General features: G+C 39.6%; 1 protein-coding gene across 1 annotated transcript in view; it reads right to left on the bottom strand.

The window, feature by feature from the left end:
• ANK2 (ankyrin 2) overlaps window positions 1-20,007 on the bottom strand; it is a 395,088-nt gene that overhangs the window by 148,948 nt on the left and 226,133 nt on the right. Inside the window, exons 3-4 of the mRNA XM_054989621.1 lie at window positions 4,952-5,050; window positions 2,344-2,442 (exon numbers count right to left, since the gene is read on the bottom strand). Coding sequence (XP_054845596.1) covers window positions 2,344-2,442; window positions 4,952-5,050 — 198 coding nt within the window. The remainder of the gene's footprint in view (window positions 1-2,343; window positions 2,443-4,951; window positions 5,051-20,007) is intronic.

The raw sequence follows: 20,007 nt of genomic DNA, 5'->3' as shown, positions 1-20,007 counted from the left end.
TTCATTACCCCCTGACACAATGAAACAGTGGCAAGCTATACTAAACAACTTCCTTTGAAACTACAAAAACCCAAGAATGTCCTTTCAGATACTACAACAGAAGACCAACAACGGAGGCCTTAATTATCCTGATATAGCATCATATGCAAATTCTATTCATCTTACTTGATACAAGAGCTATTGTGGTGCAAATGGAGCTCACGTCCAACCCAAATGAACAGAAACACATCTTTGATGGAAATAAGGTTTGGGACATGCATAGATCAAAAATAATTCCAAATATTTCATAGTACTCCACATTTTTATCACAAGACTGATTTCCTCCTGGAAAAGATCAAGCATTCAGTAATTTTTGGAGACAACTCAATATCACTAAATTAATAGACATAGCGACAAACAAAGGACTATTAACAAAAGACAAAATAGAAAAGAAAGTAAATAAAACTATCCCTGGGTTCACATATCTTCAACTATCACACATGGCAACAGAAATCCGACTAAGAAATACAACACATGCCTAAAACAGAGTTTAAAAATATTTTAGATCACCCAAACCCAACTAGAAAAGGTTTCATCTCAAAAATCTGTAAAATCATCATCTACTCTAATAAACCCAAAACCACAAACCTCCAGAACAAATGGCCACAGGACTGCAACCTATCATTAGCAAAAGACCATTGGAAAGAAATCTGGTCTTCAAGAATACTTAATTCACAAATAATCAACACAAAGCTCCAAACATACAAAATCATAATACATTGATACTATACTCCAAAAAAGTTATTGCAATTTCATCATCCCACTCATCTCTATGCTGGAGGAAATGTGGAGAAACTGGATCATATGCTCATTGATGGTGGCAATGTCCAATACTTAACAAATTTTGCAGGGATGTATTACAACACATTGAGAAAATAACAAATTACAAGATACCTCGGAAGCCTCAAATAATTTTTCTAGATCTATGGCAAAACAACATAACTATAAGGCGTGACCTCATAACCAGCCTGCTGGTAGTTGCGAAAATGCAAATGCCCCCCTCAATAAGCCAATGATATTCAAAAATATGGGATCATTTTATTATCAAAAAGATAACAGATAATCTTCAACAATTCAATGTATTCCACAAAACAACGCAATTTCATGACAAATGGATACCCTTTTTTGAATGAACAGTAAAAAAGATTTACAAATAGAAATGGGCACGAACCAGAAAAAAATGAACCATGCAGTTCGTGGTTTGTTACGTTTCACGAACCACGAATTTTCATGAACCCGCCCCAGTTCACAAATTGGTTTGTTTTGGTTTGTGAAAATGTCACTTCCAGGCCAGCAAATCACCACACAGAAGGTCACTTCCGGGTCAGCAGAAGGTCTGCAGAAAGTACATCTCCTATTGCCTAGGAAACTGATTGATCAGCATCAGGCTGTCTGCAGTGATGAACTAAAAAATGAATCAAACGAACCAGCCTAAAAGTTTGTGGCAGTTCGTCAGAAATGGGCTCTGACGAACCTCCGGTTCATGAACCACGAACTCGCCTGGTTCGTCATGAATTTTGGTTCATATTTCGGTCCATGCCCATCTCTATTTACAAACACCAACTATATCATGTTCTTAACTCATAAAAATAATACAAATATGTAAATACCACACTGTCAAAGCTATTAAAACCTGGAATAATGAAAACAAAAAGGGAAACATATGTATCATAAAACAGAATATTCAGGCTTATTGTATATAGTTATCTTAGTAAAGTTTACTTAAATGAATGTATTTCATACTATGTACTCTTATATTTAATGTATGTGACTGTGAATGATTTATCCAATAAAATAATTATTTTAAAAAATTAATACTTAATTCTGATTCAGAGCAGCCTGGACTATATTTCACATTGACAAATAAAAAAGCAAGAGCACAGTCCAAAGGAAGTTCCCTGAATAGCCCCTACTGGAATGATTTTTTTCACAGCTTGTAATCTTGACTTGAACAGGAGAATTTCTCAGTAGATTGTACCTCAAGGCCATAACAATCCATTGAACCCCTTTCTGCGCATGAAAACTCCTCCCAGGATTCAAAACCAACTTCCGGAGCAACACAGTATTTAGTTCTTTAGGGAATTGTTAAGTACTACCTGCCAGGAGAAAAGTCTTAATTTCATACTCTGGAGACTGATTACAATGAACATGATTTAAAAATATGTAATACAGCAACGGTTTTCCAGTTTCCAATTTGTCCCACAGGGCTAAGTAAATTCAGTGTTTCATCCATGGCTTGGTTTGCCAAAATGAGGCCTCGTCCACTTTATATAACATTGTAAGAGGATAAAAATGTCAACATACCTGAGATTGTGCATTAATATTGGCTTTTTCCTTAACCAGAACCTTGACCACTTCAGTCTGTCCAGCCAAAGATGCAATGTGTAGTGCAGTATTGCCTTTCTGTTTAGTAAAAAGACAGAAATCCTGATTTATTTTTAAAATTATAACCCATTTCAAAGCAGCTTACAATAAACAGCATCTCAAAACCTCACTGATTAAAACTTCGAATTAAGTTAAGAATGTAAAGACTTTCTAGAACAGAAATCTTTGGTCATTAAAAACAAATCTGTAATAAGAGACTGAGGTAAGCCTCCCTCAGGAATCTGAAATCCACTTATTTAAATGTGACTGCATATTGTAACCTTTTTTGTACTACGATATAAGGATGTCCTTGACACACACCATACTTCATTAATATGCCATAATTCTAATAGATCTAGAATCTTCACAGAGGTGAAGACCAGCAAGGCAATTACACCAAATCTGAATACTCTGAACTGGATCCTTTAAATGTCATTAACCACCTCAACAACATGAAGTGCAGCTGGCTGCATCTGCAATTCAGTTCCCGCTCCATTTCCCTTCACTAAGCCCGAAGAACATTACATAGGAAAAGCCTGCTTGATCAGACCAGTGGCCCATCTTGTTTAGCATCCTGTTTCACTTAGCAGCCAACCAGTTACTTTGGAGGGCAAACAGGACATAGAGGCTGCAAGGAAGATGCCTGTCAGATACTCCCAGTATATCTGCCATGATTGTCTTGTTTCTGGACCTCTGAGAATGTGCAAAGGGGACACAGTCGCTGCTTGGCTGTTAACTGCTTATCTTGCAGGTGTTTTGCTTTCGCTTTCCCGGCCGGCTGGAAAATGTGGCCTTGGAGTCCCAGCCAGGTCTGTCTCGTCCTCCGTGAGAACTAGGATGAGTTCATCCCTCCTTTCTTTCCCTCCTCTTCCTTCTCCTGGACACTTTGCGCCAAAACCCTCACGGTCTTCTCTTCCCAGGGGTGGGAACGTTCCCCCTATAATTAACATTACTTGCCCACCTTGCATCACTTCTGCCAATGCTTCTGTCCAAACAGCTTGGTACTGGTATATCTCATCAATAAAGTAACATTAACTCATACACAAGAGTGATGCAGTGAAGTGCTTGGGGATTTTCCTGACAAGACCTGACAATGCCCAATCAAGCCCTAAACTTGTTAAGAGTGACTGAACTTTGGTTCAGGCTGTAAGTTCTTGCAGGCCTGGTTCCAGCCTAGCTAAAAAATGTGCTGATTTGTTAATTCTAAACACCTGCACACCAGTTCCAGTACCCTGGAGATTCAGCCTTGAGAGACTGGCTCTTACAGTTCATATCTCACTCCCCAATTTTACATGTCTAGCAATGCCAATTAAGTGAGTGAGCCCTGATTGGCTCTTAGGGTGATGTTGGCAGTCCTAAAAGATGGCTTCCTAGATCATTCTTGGCTCCCTCTCTAACCATCATTCTTTATCATCATAAAGAATTGTTTTTGTATCTATTGCCTGAATTAGAGTGCTCTATGCTCAGCAACACTCTTTGTAACTTTGTAATCAATAAATTAAAGATATTTTATTCAAGCCTGTGTCTGGAGTCACAAGTTGCATCTGGGTACAACCTTAAGGAACCTGAAGACTGGAAAGTCTCACAAAAACAAGTGCCTTCCTTCCGTCTAAGAGGTCAGGTGTGACTGTTTTCAGTGCCTGGAAATAGGAGTTTGGGGGTGCCAAGGCACCCACAACTGCTGCCTCCCTGCAGTGGTATCCAGACATTTGCTGCTTCCGGATATGGAAGCTCCCTTCAGTCACCATGGCTAGTAACCATTGATGGACCTCTCCTCCATGAATCTGTCTATCCCCCTTTTGAAGCTCTCTATGCTTGTGGCCATCACTACCTTCTCTGGCAGTGAATTTCAAAGTTTAATTACTCATGGAGTAAAGAAGTATTTCCTTTTGTCTGTACTTATTTCCCAGCAATTTCATTGGGCACCTTCAAATTCTAGCATTATGGGAGAGTGAGAAAAAACTCCCTCCATCCACTCTCTCCAACCTATGCATAGCCCTCAGGAAAAGCAATGGGTGTAAGCTTTGGAAGGTGCGAAACTGGTGCAGCTGGTGCAAATGAATCAAAAACTGGTCTTTAATCATGGTTAAAAAAACAGAACAGAAATGCAAAATCTAATGCTTTCCCCCCAGCCCCTTCCTTCTGGAACACAAAGTCCCATCAGTATTACCCTACCTATCGGGGATTCAGCAGCACAGGAAACGATCCCAACCAGCTGCATTCCTTACTTTGAAACTCATGGATCCGCCATGGGAAAGTTGATGTGAAATTAATGGGGCTTACAGAGATCCACAAAGCCTGTACAATTCTATTCTTCGAGGATGCAGAGTTAATGATTCATGAGAATAAAAAACAGTATAGCATGCTATGGCATATGGAAGATGTATAAGAAACATACTAAGATGTGGCATACTTCAGATGCACTAACTTATGTGGTTTAATGCTTAGATTATACAGTCAAGAGAAGGGCGACATTCACAAATATCTGTTCTAGCCCTCATTCAAGGAAGGAAAATTGTTCCCACCATCAAAATATTGAATATATTACCTTTGTAGCAGAGTCCACTGCAGAGCCTCTTTCCAGCAATTCTTGAACCAAGCCCACGTGGCCTTCTTTGGCAGCCAGGTGTAGAGCATTGAGTCCATTCTATAAGCAAAGAAACCACATGAGTCATTAACCCTCCATACCTGCCCTCAGCTAATTATTACAACCCTGTGAGTGAGTGAGTCTGAATATGTTCACCAAAGCTAGCAAAAACAATTATGTCCTAAATTTAAAAGTAGTTACTGGATGAAAGATACTCCTGTGACCTAATCTGGTGTTAATAAACAGCCATTAAAATTACTGTTTGATTTTACAGTAACTCACCTAATGCATCTGACGAAGAGAGCTGCGGCTCTCGAAAGCTTATGCTACAACAAAGTTGGTTAGTCTTAAAGATGCTAGTGGACTTTTTGCTATTTTGCTACTGCAGACTAATATAGCTAACTCCTCTGGATCTAAACATTTCAGAAAGCATACATTTCAGAAAGCATCTTCAGTCAGGGTGTCTGGGAAGGGGAATATAGGAAGACAAAATTCTCGTAGGTCCTAAAGTTAGTCATCCAATTGGCTTTCATATTATATATGGCTTGTGTTTAGGTAATGTGAAAGGGACAGAGGGAATCTTGATCAAGGGGCCCAGGAGGGGGAGGAGGCCACAAGCCAGCAGGGCTGCTGGAGCCCTAAATCAAGGTAAGTGTGGGGCTGGGGCTGGGGTTTGTGGGCCATTTAAAGGGCTCTGCAGCTTGCAAGCGGCAGGTCTCTTTAAACTATCAGCTGGCAGGCAGTGTGTGTGTGTGGGGGGTCCCCCTGCTGCTTACAAGCCGTAGGAAAGGGCCCTTTAAGAAATCAAAGGCTCCTTTCCCTGCTGCTAAGCAGCCAGAAAGTGGCATTTAAACCCCATGACCACAAACTGGTTTGCAAACTTGCCCCAGTTTGTGGGAGTTCGTGGTTCCTGGTTCGTGGAAACCCACGAACCGCATGGTTCAATTTTTTTTTGTGGTCCGTGCCCATCTCTAGTTAAGATCAGCAGGACTCTAATCTGGAGAACCAGGTTGATTCACCACTTCTCCACTTGAAGCCAGCTGGGTGACCTTGGGTCAGTCACAGCTTCTCAGAGCTCTCTCAGCCTCACCCACCTTACAGGGTGATTGTTGTGTGAATAACACACTTTGTAAACCACTCTGAGTGGGTATTAAGTTGTCCTGAAGGGCAGTAAATATATCAAATGTTATTATTATGTTATTATTATTTTCCAAACTGGTATATCCTGGGCTAGTTTTTCCAAGTAGTGTTAATACGGTTCCTTTCTGTGACTACTTCTTATGCTAGAAAAACTTCATTTCAACTAGAAATATTGTTTTGCTTATTTAGAATTCCCCTACTTGTTTTTTTTTTTAAAAAGCATTTCCAGAATTGAACCTGTAAACTATGGCTATGATCCAAAGCACTAGGTTTCAGTGGAATTCTTGACATATTCTTTGAACAGTACACACAAATACATATCCAGCCATACCAGAAACTACTTTTTAAAAAACACCCTTCCATTTAAAAATGGTTTGCCCAGGATCATGAACAGTAGCTGTTCAAGAACAAAAGTGAGCATACACGCGTGCACACACTGGACATGCAGAACAAATCATGCAGTTTTTTGGATCCTAGTCTACCACACAAATTGTATCACCTTCTAGGAATGAATACACCAAATGGTGAAAAAAGTGATTCATGGAACATTACAAAGACTAAACCAGATATTCACAAACAAAAATAAACACTAACAATATACCTCTATAAGAACAAAAAAGTTGTATATGTTATATTTGACATTAAGAAAATTTATATTTGTTGTTAAGAAAATAAAAAACAATCTAAAGAAGTTCACAATAAGATACAGATTCAGAAGTACTCATGAAAGAAACGCTAGCTCACATTAGTCACTGGAGTCACATTACTGGACCCTTCCCATTCTATACTGTCATACTAACATTCTGTTATTTTTTGATGCATATACAATACATTATTGTGAGGGGGGGTTAACAGAGAAACAACTTCATCAAGAGCCATTTGTCTTCCAGTTTCTGAAGTGAATGCATGAATGTGTATGCACACAAACACCAGTATTCAAATGGTAGAACTGGTATGAGCAAATGGTTTCATGTATGCACTGAGGCCTTCCCAACTTCCCTTTCTTAACAGCAGTTCCTTGCACCATAATGGCGGCCACTCCAAATGGTCCATCAAGTTTTATTATAGCATGGATTCACAAAAAGGGGAAGTCTGGCTGCCATCCTGCTGTGTTTAGCGTAGAATGGCAGTTAAAAAAAAACTTCACTCACTTCTTCATACATATACATACACTGCTTACCTTGTTATTCTCCCTCCCTCTTTCTCTCTCTCACATACACTATTATATACTTCAAATCAAATGCATAATCCTTCCCCATTCCCACACAGCCGGCAGCTTCATATCCCACTAATATGTATCTGATACACACAAAGCAAAGCACCTATTACCTAAATCATGCAAGTACCCACACACCTGTTGCAACATTTGCACATACATTTACAAAGATTTAATTAGTCATTCTTCACCTGTCAGTGACACACAGTATCATACCACCTTTTGAAGTTGGTGGATTTGCCTACCCACTTTTCAGAGATTTTGAGGAGGAATATACTTTGATATACATGAGATATGGTGTTAGGAAGTTTTCTACATATCTACAGTTTTCATGTTTCAATTCTAAACATTTCAGCAAGGGCTAGGCAGGCTTCAGAAAACTGCACACAGTGCCATTAATTCATCTCAAATCTGCCTGCCTTCCACTTTTGAATGTTAGATTGCAGCCTAAATGGGGCTTCTGCCATCACTACTGCTTCTTCAGGAGTTGAAGGACCTTCTCATCCCTCCCTGTGGATCTGGCTCGATCATTTCATACTGTAGCTACCTACAGTTGCTGGATACTTTCATTAATTCTTTCTAAGGAGGTATTAGGAAGTCTGCATTTGGAGGAGCAACGAAGTATTTTTTTACACAAAAGGTGTTTTTTAATGTATATATTGGTAAGAATGTAGCCTTCTACTTTTTATAGATTTCTTTAAAAACTTTATATGAGGGTTTCTTTAAGCTTTAGTGCAAAAACAGAACACATATTTATGAAGTGGAAATCAGCTCTAAAGCTGGCCTTGGGGCTGTACCATGCAATGTACATCAATATTCAGTGCTGCTGAATATATCCAGGACAACAGAGTGTTCAGCATTCCACTAGGAAGCCTTCTGCACAGCTATTTCTTCATCCCCATGGAGAGCGTTATTGCGGCAATTCCCTACTGGAATTAACGGAGCTCACTAACAAGACGAGGGTCAGATTTGAAAAGGAAAAAACGGAACATGCCAAATAAACACACAGCATAATTCTGCTGATTTCAGAACTAACAGTTTATAAGTAAGCCGGCCAATGCCTGCAACCCCAGTCAATACATTCCTAGCAACAAATTACAATTACAGTCAATTACATTTACTCAGTACACTTTACATTATTTTACATACCAGAATTGTTTAATTGCAAGAACGGGTGCAGCAGCCAATGTGTCAGAAAATATCACCACTGGAAACTGGTGTACAGATAGAAAACAGCCTTCATTGCCCTTTGGTATATTCTGGATTCCATGTTTCCCACATGCAGTATGATCTTATACAAGTTTCTTTGGAAGTCAGCTGTACATGTGCTTAAAACATATCTTACCAGAGATTGATCATGGCAAAGCAAGCCAGTACAACTTAAAGCCGTCATAAGCTATGTGATGTGTGTATGATTTAGCAAGGAGATGGAATGTTGTGCATTGACATTTCCAAAAAGTCGCTCACTAGTCTAAAAATATCAGTGATTTATGATTTTCACAACTTGATATGACACTCCTGTTCACATTAAATGAAGTAATGGTATGTCATAAAAAGTGGCTAAAGCTAAGATACAAGCACAAGAACCATTACTAAATAAATTATTTGGCAGAGTTGGGGGAAGAAAGTGGGTCCATATTCAGACAATTAATGCTGATCGAACTGACCGCACTTTCTCTAGAGCTGGGCTCTTTCCTTAATCCTGCAGTAGTGCCATTCCTTCTCATAACACTAGGGTAATTTGAAAGACCAGGGCCATAAGGAAAAACCTTCTACCCATTTCACTGTCAACATCCCTGATACTGGATAACTTAATGGTGGAATGGGGACAAGCCAGGTGTGAATTCTTCTTGTGTGGTCCTGCATTTCTCACATTACCCAGCTGGTTAGAAAGGACAGGCACTGCCATAACTCAGATGCCTCCACGAGTAATGTAGGTACCTAGTTTTGGGTACTGGGGAACGTACCTAGTAAGAACCACAGTGGGCAAAGCTTCAAGTGCATCAGCAATTTTTAAATCTCATTAAGTTGTTTTATACCAAGGCAGATTATCAATCCATTTTGCCAAAAATATTTATAGCTTCTACTGCATGGCAATGCATTAAATATTTATTTAATCTATTTATAGTCCGCCTTTCTCACAGAGGCACAATGTAAGTCAATGCAATCAATAAGATAAATCCTCTAATAGCAATGCAATAGGATAGGATTATAGAAAAGAAACAAAGCACAAGAATAATTGTTGAGTAGATAACAGAGTTGGAGGAAGAAACAAGGAGGTCTGTATTCAGACAACTGGCATGCAAATTATCCACGTTGGCTGGCTCAGACCACTTAACTTCTGATATACATTTTTTTTCTCTGAACCTCTCTGGAAAACTTAGACACCACAACAGGGCACAACAACCTCTTGATTCAGTGCAATACAGAAGAGTATTGCATCTTCAGGAGAGTATAGATATTGGATTTTAATGTCTGCTCTGTTTAAAATGATCTTTTAATCATGTACATTGTCCTCTGTTCAAAGTTAGCCTAAATATGACCATCTTGTGAGTTCAAATCAATAAGCACTGCAGTTAATATAGGCACAAACAAGGTGCAGACATAAATCCCAAAATAAATTACATATGAATAGTCACTTGGGACTATATATTTATATAAAATATATTTAAATAACACTCTAACAGTTAATGAGCTCCACTAGATAAGAACCTTTTAAAGCTCTTAAGGGGGGGGGGAGCAACTTTCTCATTCTTAGGGTCATAAAAATGACAGATGTGGTTAAACAGACTTTTGTTTTAAAAGAACATTTAATAATTTCAGAAGTAAAGATTGTATTAGGAATTATCACATATTTGTAATTATAAAAATGAGGTGTAACTGAAACTGGTGAAAGATGGTCCCTTCATTTTCTGTTACCTCACACTGTAATTGAACTGAACTACAGACTAGTCCGCTTGCAAGTTACCATGCCAAGTGGGCAAAATGGGATGGAAAATGTGAAAAAGGAGGTAGCAGGCTCTACTTCACAGCAATATGTCAGGTTAAATGACCGTTAGGGTCATTCAGCAATTAAATTATAATGAAAGAAAACCGCTTGGACACAATTAAATGTTCCCACTAGTGGAAAGGTTTGTATACTGTACAGTTCAGCTTTTCAGGGTACTAACAAGTAGACCACTAATTTTTACTTCAAAAATTATTTATTCACAAATATTTAAGATTAAGAAAGGACAAGAAAACACTGAGTTAGAAGAGAAACTTAATCTGTTCATTTCTTGTGGCACACTGTGAAGCATATACGTTTGAAAAAGGGAAGCTTGTTATCTGTCAAAAATCAGTAAGAAAGGTAGTTAAAAAAAAACAGCTGCGAAGTCACATAGCTTAATGCTAATGCACATCAGATTAGTCAGCCAAACTTTTCCTCCCTCATGGATAGCAGCAATGTGCAAGGGTTGCCAATTTTTCAATTAAAGAATGAGGGGGGAAGGCAAAATTTACAGGCACACAAGGAATTATTTATAAATTGGTTATCAGATTTCTAATGTGTTTTAGCAATCTCTCTTCTTCAGGGAAAAAGTGCACTTATTTACTTAATCAACTAGAGTCAAAAAAACTGTTCTTTCTATACATCGATCCTCTTGTTTCACTTATTGGTTTCACTTTTTTTCTTCTTATTTGCGGCACGGTTCTCTGTCCGTCCAGTGTATGGTTTCTTTTCAACAGGACACAAGCTGAATCCTTAAAAAAGCTTCTCTCTCTCTCTCTCTCTCTCTCTCTCTCTCTCTCTCTCTCTCTCTCTCTCTCTCTCTCTCTCAAACACTCATGCCCAGGTGGCAAGCCCTGGTGGTGGAAAATTCCATTCTGGCAGCTGACTTCTGGTGATCCATTATGGTTTTCAAGGCAAGAGACATTCAGAGGTGGCTTGCCATTGCCTACCTCAGCACAGTGACCCTGGACTTCCTCGGTGGTCCCTCGTTCAAGTATTAACCAGGGCCAACTCTGCTTAGCTTCCATGATCTGATGACAGCCACCCAGGTCAAGGCCAGCCCTAGGCAGTGAAAAATAGTCTGGTGATCAAGTTACAGTAAAGGTACAACCACATACAGATCAGGCAAGTTTTTTTCTGGCCAATTAATCCTATTTAATGCATGTTTCTACTAATACAGCAACAAGACCTGCCTACAGCTCTGTGCTTGCATGGATTCCAAATGAGGCACAGCTAGACGAGGATCTAAAAGTAATGATATTCTCTAGTGTTTTTTAATCCATGAATCCAGGATCAAAATCCTAGCTTGTATCATAACAACAACAACAATATTCGATTTATATACTGCCCTTCAGGACGACTTAACACCCACTCAGAACGGTTTACAAAGTGCGTTTTTATCCTCAAGACAATCACCCTGTGAGATGGGTGGGGCTAAGAGAGCTCTGAGAGAGCTGTGACTGACCCAAGTTCACCCAGCTGGCTTCAAGCGGAGCTGTGAGGAATCAAACCCAGTTCTCCAGATTACAGTCCTGCCACTCTTAACCACTAGACCAAAATGGCTATCCCAATGCTTGGCTGATCACCAGAAATGTAATTCTTCATTCAATACACAATGTTAAATACTATAAACATGCTTATTTTCAGAGGACAGACCAGTCAGACTCTGCTCTCAGGTTCAAATAGGATTCCCAGGCAGAGACAAATTATGTATAATCATGATGGTATTTATTAAAGATTACTTGCGTATTATGGGCAAGGCAATGGTTACAAAATAGAGCAAAAGCAAAGAAAAGCCTTACAACATCCCATCAGCTCTGTGGAGACTCCTGACCAAGGCAAATGAGCTCTAAAAGCACGTGCCATGGTTTCCCCAGCACAGTGGGGAGGGAAAGGATTTTATAGAGGCCAATAGCAGTGCTCTAGGAACAAACAAGGGGTCAAGCACCTGTCCAAGGGAGATGTCTTTTCCCAAGCAGTCCGCCTGTTTACACGACTCCTTATCTATGGTCAACTATGAACTACGATGCTACACACAGCCGGCTAGAAACTGGCTTTGGCAAGCTGCAGCCCTGCCAGAGTGAAAGAGGGCAAATAAAGGGCAAACACGGCATCAGTGAAAATGTACAGTTGGCTCCTCACCAAGCAGTAGTCTTCTGTGTGAACGATACAAAACAAAGAAAGCTAACTGGTGAGGTGCAGAAAGCACAAGAGAAAAAGAAGCAAAACAAAGCTACCCCTGTAAATGGACACTATACAGAGTGACAGACTGTAGAAGACTGGAAGTTAGGATACCAACTGGGTATAAAAGCACAGCATCAGCAATCCTTAGTGAATCATAGAATTAGTACTCTTATACAAGCATGAATTGTCTCAACCAGGCTAAGCAATGAATTATGGATGTTATTTTGTTGTAAATGAAATGTTACTTTGTTGTAAATGTTATTTTGTTGTAAATGAAATGGTAAAATGGTAAAATAAATGGTAAAATAATGGTAAAATAATAATGGTAAAATAATGGTAAAATAATAGTAATAATAGTAATAGTAATAAAAAGTAGTAATAAAAAGACCAGTTATCCAGCTAGCCTGGTATCAAGTTTTCAACAGTGGTCAGACAGATGCTACAGGAAAAGCCAAAGCAAGGCCCCAGGCAACTGACTGCTTCCTGCCATCTGACACTTCAAAGGCATTGTGCTTCTGAACCTGAAGGTCCCATTCAGCTCCCATGACTAATAGCCAGCAATAAAACCTGTTGTTCAGAAAGTTGTTCAGAAAGTTGTTCAGAAAGTTCAAAGTTGTTCAGAAAGTTGTCCAATGCCCCCACATCTCATAGCAGTGAGTTCCACAAGACAGTTACCCACACTAGACCTTTTGTCTGTCTGGAATCTATTGATAGTAACAACAAGTAATACAAGTTCTAGTATTATTTGGTTGCCAACAAACTTGGAGAAAAATGTCCCTTTAATAGTGTCTTAATGTGTGGAAATGGTCGATTGAATCTTTTCATGACATGGAGGTAAATTATGTAAATAACATTCCATTATGCCTCTGTCAAAGGAACGGAACATTATTTTCTCCAGGCTGTTGGCAAGGGAGAAAAGTTTCTCCTTTTCTCCACACCATGCATAATTTTGTATTCTCCATCATGTCACCACTTGGTCAGCTTTTTTCTAACTTTAAAAGCCTAGATATTTGAGCCTTGAGTCACAGGGCCAGGGCCAGGAACGGCATCAAAGACTGGAGCTATCAAATACTGAAACAGCTGACTGAATCAATCGAATGAAAAACAGCCTGACTGTGAAAACATTTATTTTAAAGAGATAATTAATTTCAGAGCCTACTTCCAAGAAAGTGTAAGTAGGATCACAACAAAAGGCTCACCTTAATAAAAACAGTAAGTTTGGAGGACAAACTACAGACTGCGCAACTCAGCATTAAATGAATTGAGACAATGCTGCACAGATAACATTAAAGGATCTATTCAGTTTTAATGATCAGTGGAAACACCAAAAGGTCAGCTGGGCACAATCCAACCTATTTAGAAGAGAGGCTGGCTGGAAACCAAATGCTGTTTTATCTGATTAAATGGATCAAGGCAGCTGAAAACCACAGAGGGAAAGTCTCATGTTGATTTTCCTTGTTATCCACAGGTCTATTTTGGAGGTCTAGATACAATAAAAAAAGAATCCTTTTCAGTAACTGAACACAAGACCCAATGTTTTTTGAACCTTTTAATAAAAAGTCTACTCTAGATTCTATAGAAATAGAGCTGTGAACCTACAGAAAGAAGAGAAAATGGTGAAAGGACAAGAAAAGAGCTCAGCCGGATTAACTGCGGACTTCTTTGCATGTTCCTTTATAATTCTTGGCATGTTCCTTTAACTAATATTATGCAGTCCTGCATAAGGAAAGAATCACAGGTTCGCAGCAACTCCTTTCTTGTCCATACATTAGCATGGAGTAATTACATATGTTATCATAGTCAGTTCTTCAGGTAAGCATATCTCAAAAGAGTTGACAAATCATTCACAAGAACACACTGCCCTGTGAGTGACATAGTAGAGAAAGATCAGTATGTTGCTGAAATGACCAGAGATTTTGTTGCCCATATAAGAAAATGCAATGCAAAATAAGGTTACTGATTCAGATAATAAGCATTACATCACATCAAACATTTCATTTTTAGCATCTCAAATTTTGCAACAAATGTATGGGTCTGTCAAAGGAGGAAGTTGGGATGATCTGAAATATACACTGCCATCTTAAGCAGAGTTGCCCTCATCTAAGTCCAAAGAAAATTAAGAATACACCGATCGCTTAATCAAAACAAGCATTAACAAATTCCAGCTATCTTTTAGGGCTAGAAAAGACAAAGTTGTCTGGATAGTGAGGAGCTGAAGCCCTGTCCCTTGCTGTTATTTTGTTTTTGAAAAATATTTTCAATCAAAAATGGGGCATGAAATGTAAGTGGGCTCTGGAGAATTCTGGGGGAAACAACGCATAGTGAAGTCAAAGGTTATGTAATTACGCCAGAATAAAATACATGTCAAAAGATCAGGATTAGACATTAAAGATGGCAAAGAATGTATTTTTTAATCCTTTTTGACTATCAAAGGCTTTGCTTGGCAAAATTGTATAGTGGTACGATCCTCCATTTCTAGTTCCAATGAGTCTTTTTAAAAAAGATTGCTACAATCACTAACCTGCATATACAAAGAGAATTTTGTGACTTAGAAAATTATGGATGTTTATTTTTGAAGATAAAGCAGTGTGAGCAACACCTGTTACCAAACTGTAACTATCAGGAGGGTAAACAATGTTGCTGTGTTCTCTCTAATCAGAAGCGGTTTAGAGACAACAAGGATGTACATTTCTAAGACATGAAAAGGCTGGAAACAACTCCAGCATGTAACTTCTGTAGAAGCTGGAAGGTCTTATAAATATGTGGCTGATGCAAACAAAGATTGTTACTACCTGCAGAGCTCCCACTGGAACTCAAGTTTTACCGTTTTTATCTGATTTCTCAGCTGGAACCACTGCTGTTCTGAAGTGGACATTTTTCCTCTAAAAACTCTCTACTGACAGGAAATCACTTACAAGAGAAGAGTGCTGGACCTCCTAAGACCACGGATGGATTTTTGTAGATTTTTAAAGATGTGAAACTGTATCTACAGAAGCCTGCCTGTAACCACCTGCTGGGCCTAATTTATAGAAATATTCACAAACTACAGAGAAGAGTGTAGGACATCAACCAATGCACTGTATCCAGGGAATAGCTGTGAGTAGAATCCTGAGAAGGGCTGCCTGCTCTGGGAAATTTCTGGAGATATGGGGGCAGTGACTGTGTAGGGTAGAATTTGGGAGGGATTTCATGTAGAATCTATTATATTTGATACAGTTTGCCTTGTGAACATGGCATTTTCTCCAGAGGAACGGATCTCTGCAATCTGTGAAACAGTGACCTGTAAGCTGCTTGTTAAGGAAAGTACATGCAGCTTGATTCATGCATATAAAATTGAACATGTCTGTCCTTTTGAATATAGTCTTTAATTTCATAAACCAAGTATAATACTGTTGCACTTACGTCTAACTATTGTTCACTGAGTGCAGTCTAGAGGTGGGCACGAACTGGGAAAAAAACAAACTGTGCAGTTCATGGTTCATTATGTTACACAAACCCCAAATGTTCGGTTCATGGTTCATCAATTCCTTGGGCCCTAGAACGGCCCCCTTCAAACTCAGAGATGCCAAACTCGCAGGAACTCTTCGACAGGCTCTCCTCCAGCCCCCCTCCAAGATTGGAGAAGATTGCATTTCAGATCTCCAAGTTATAGACCCCTCAAAGCAGGTGCCCCCAGGAAAGTACCATTAGATATAATTGGAGCCACAAACGGCAATTGAATTACATAGGCTCCATTGGAATACATTGCAGGCAACACCAAAAAGTTATGGGATGGAGTTAGAGAATCTTCCTCTGAGAATGGAATGACAGCCCCCAGACATGGGTTATGATGGTGGCCACCCACTCCTCGCGGGCCCAAGTTAAAGGAGTTACTGAGAGAGGGATTTGAAACCGCTAGAGATTTGCAGCAAAGAAATAGCTGATACACAGTAATATTCCCTGTTTAACCACAATATATCTATATGTTTTAAAACTGTTCACTTCAGTGGCCTATGTTGTAAATAACACTTATTCTAACCCTGCATAGGTACCACAACAATAAACTACAGGAACAGAGACATTCACAATTGCAAATGACAATATGTCCTAAACAGATATTCAGTACAAGCCACTTGAACATATTTCACTATTTGTATTTATAATTCTTGCCAACCAATCTTTTTCAAACAAAGAAAACACTCTCTTCATATGCTCAAAGACACTTGCAATGCTCTGTATATTCTGGAACAGGGCTAAGACCTGACAAATTATCATTCTATTTTTAGTTTTGTTTGGAGGTAGGTTTTGTAGGAAGATGCAGCAGGAGACTGTTAAAGAGGAGAGAAGATTGATCCTATATTTCCAATGAAGAATTAAAAGAGGACAGAGGTTCACTAAACATAATTTTTCAGAACCCAAGGGAAGAATGTACAGCTGAACATGTTATTTATTTTATATTGACTATACTGACTCTTGAAGGAGGAAGAGAAGAGGTGACACAGAAAAGGCACCCAACTGTAGTAATTTTCAAAACGCTATGAATACTATTTTTGAAACCTTCTTTGAGTCCAAGTTCAGATTAGGTATGTGGGATATATGACTAAAGAATAAACAAACAAATGTATGAAATGTTGGAGGATATATGCTGGATTGAGCACTGGATTATGGGATGCAATTTAATTTTCAGCTATGGTGTCTGTGTCAAGCAGGCTTCAGCTTCTGCTGACACTTATACTGAGAATTCTTATATAGAATTTTTCTTCAGGACAGTGATGTTGCAGTTAAGGCAAAAGTTTCCTCTTCCCTCACTTCAGAGGGGACCCTGTCTGACCTTTCCTGTCAGACTCTCAAACTCTCTCTGAACAGTACTGTCAGAAACCAATTGCCAGCCAGATTCTAACTGACCAATCAGAGAGGAGTGAGCAGTCTGTCACTCAAGCTCTCCATTCCAAGCAAGAGTTAACTCTTTCCCTCCCAGCCCTCTGACTGCTGCATTTAGGAAACTTGCTTCCAAGTGCAGTTTGTCACAGTCCTTAATGAAAGGTGAAGGTGGTCTACAATTTCTGGAACTTCCTCTTCACCTTTTGAAATGATACCCATCAGAGTCTGGGCCATGAAAAAACTGGGCCCAATTCTTGGTAATGGCAGGTGAATCAGACAGAAGCCCAGTTCAAATACTACATTCTCAGTCTTCCAAATCATGATTTGGAGGTTGGGCTTATGTGTTCCTATTTACTTGCTCCCTTTCTTGTGTGAGCAAACAAAGAGAGACTGTAGTTAGAAACTGATGAGTTGGGATTCATATGCACATATGATACCAGCAGACTGGGACTCAGAAGGAAGTTGGGATACTTAGGACACTACAGAATATATTTTTACTTCTTACTGATTTACATACACTTGTCAAATTTACCCAATTTTGCCAATTCATCAGCTCTGGGGAGTAGTCCATGTAGGGTTGCCACGTCCCCTTACCCTCCCAATGAGAGGGGGCCTGGCACTTACCTTTGTCGATCTCCAGTTGGGGCCACTGTGAAGTACGGGAGCATGCTTGCCAACGGGCACAATTATGTCACTTAAGGAAGTGACGTCACAGCCAGTGGGAAGCAGGCCCACTGTGCACCGGCCTGGGATGTATTTTGCCTTCTAGATCCATTCCCTTGACTCCCCCGCCACCCGCCGGCCAGGTGAATGTCGGCAGGGGACAGAGGCTGGTAGCAAGGGATCCCCTGCCCCCAGCCAGGACCTGGCATGCCTAGATCCACACACGCTCTCATACTCATTTGGCTGGATCTTATTTTCATTGGTGCTCTGCAATATGTTACACATCTTATCCAGAGAAACTGGGCCTTCTGATCTCTTTATGTAATAACTCTCCCCCAATGTCTTTACCAGCTGAATGTAATATATGTATCTGGCCAAGTAAGCTCCGATTCACAAATACTCTTTAAAAGTTTTCAATGATTCTTCAAGGTGACCCAATATTCTTTACTTTGGCTTCAGTAGATTAAAATGGCTATGGAATTTGTCTAAAGGTTGCCATGCCATCTGAATCAATCTATGGTTTACATGAACCGCAGTTTGCCTCCAAACTGAAAATATTGTTTAAAGTTGGTTTTAGACTCTGGGCTGGAGGCAAACGAAGAGCCAAACTAGACATTCATTTTTGTAAAGAGGTGGGTCCAGGACTAATTCAGATTCACTCCAGACACACAGCAGCTGTGGGAATGGCTATTAAAAAACAAAGCAGAGTCCATTTGGGCTTGGAATGCCACCAAGGGGGTAGCTCCTGCCTCTCTTCCTCAACTATTTTCCACACCGAGTGAAGAGGGTTATTTTGTTGTTTTTGATGCTCCACGTGCACAGAATATTCCATGTGGAGCAGAAAAAACAGAGAAATAACACCCCCCCCCCAGCACTGTTTTGGTGTGGGAAAACGGCAATTGATTTCCAAACCTAAACAGGTTCTATTTTATTTTGTAATAGCCATTTCCTCCCACTGCTATGTGGCTGACTGTGGGGAATCTGGACTCCTTTACAAAACTGAATGTCTAGTTTGGCCCTAAGGCTTGCACTAATTTGGAAGTCACCACAAACCACAGTTTCTTTAAAAAAGGAATGGAGGCAAGAAATTGGAGCATGAACAGGAAGGCAGAGGAAGTGTGCAAGCCTGTGGCACTAACCTGATCCTACAAAATGATGAAGTTTGGAACTGTGAGTTGGCTGAGGAGTGTTACCTTAGGAAGTCAATGGATGCTTCACACCTACTGACTGTCACTAACATGAAATGAACTAACTGCTACTGAACTAGTTCTGCAGACGACTGTAAGCTACTTGATTCTATCTGCTCAAACACAGATTAAGCCTTCCTCTAAAAATACTCTACAGAGTGTTTACTTACTGCCTGATGTTACACATAAATAGCAAGGGAAACTTCAGACTTCCGCAGCTGGGATCACTGAACACCAGGTGCGTTGTGGGGGAAGGTGCACTTGATTTGCTGAAGGCAAAAGGTTGCTGGCCACTCTCCCTCTTACCATTCCCCAAAACAAAAATTCAGATTTAAAAAAAAATCAATAAAATATTCCCTGTCCCGAAATTTAAATTGGAACTGAGTACTTTTATATCCATTGAGGGAATTAAATTCTGAAACAATCTCACTAGAGTATTTTTTTTCGGTAAAAACTTCAAGAATGGTTAAAAATATTACATGGTAAAATTGGTCACATCCATATTGCCATATTGGGACTCGACGATCACCGTGTCACTTTGGGCTTTTTCCCTTCCTCAGCAGTATCACAGATTTTCATGGTTTGAAATTGGATGAAAAGTGCTAAATTGCTTAAGAATTCTTTCTAATGGAAAGAGAATCAAGATATTTAATTTTCAGCATGGCCAAATCTGTGGATGTGGAGACAGGAGCCATGAACAGTCAAGACAGATCTTTCTACAAACTTGAAAAATTCCCCAAGCTTGCAGAAAATTTGGAAGATATATATATATATATAT

This window comes from Eublepharis macularius, chromosome 10 (genome assembly GCF_028583425.1).
Source record: "Eublepharis macularius isolate TG4126 chromosome 10, MPM_Emac_v1.0, whole genome shotgun sequence".
Classification (NCBI taxonomy): Eukaryota; Metazoa; Chordata; class Lepidosauria; order Squamata; family Eublepharidae; genus Eublepharis; species Eublepharis macularius.
The sequence above is the reverse complement of the archived record's forward strand: the minus strand, read 5'-3'. Positions and strand labels throughout refer to the sequence as shown.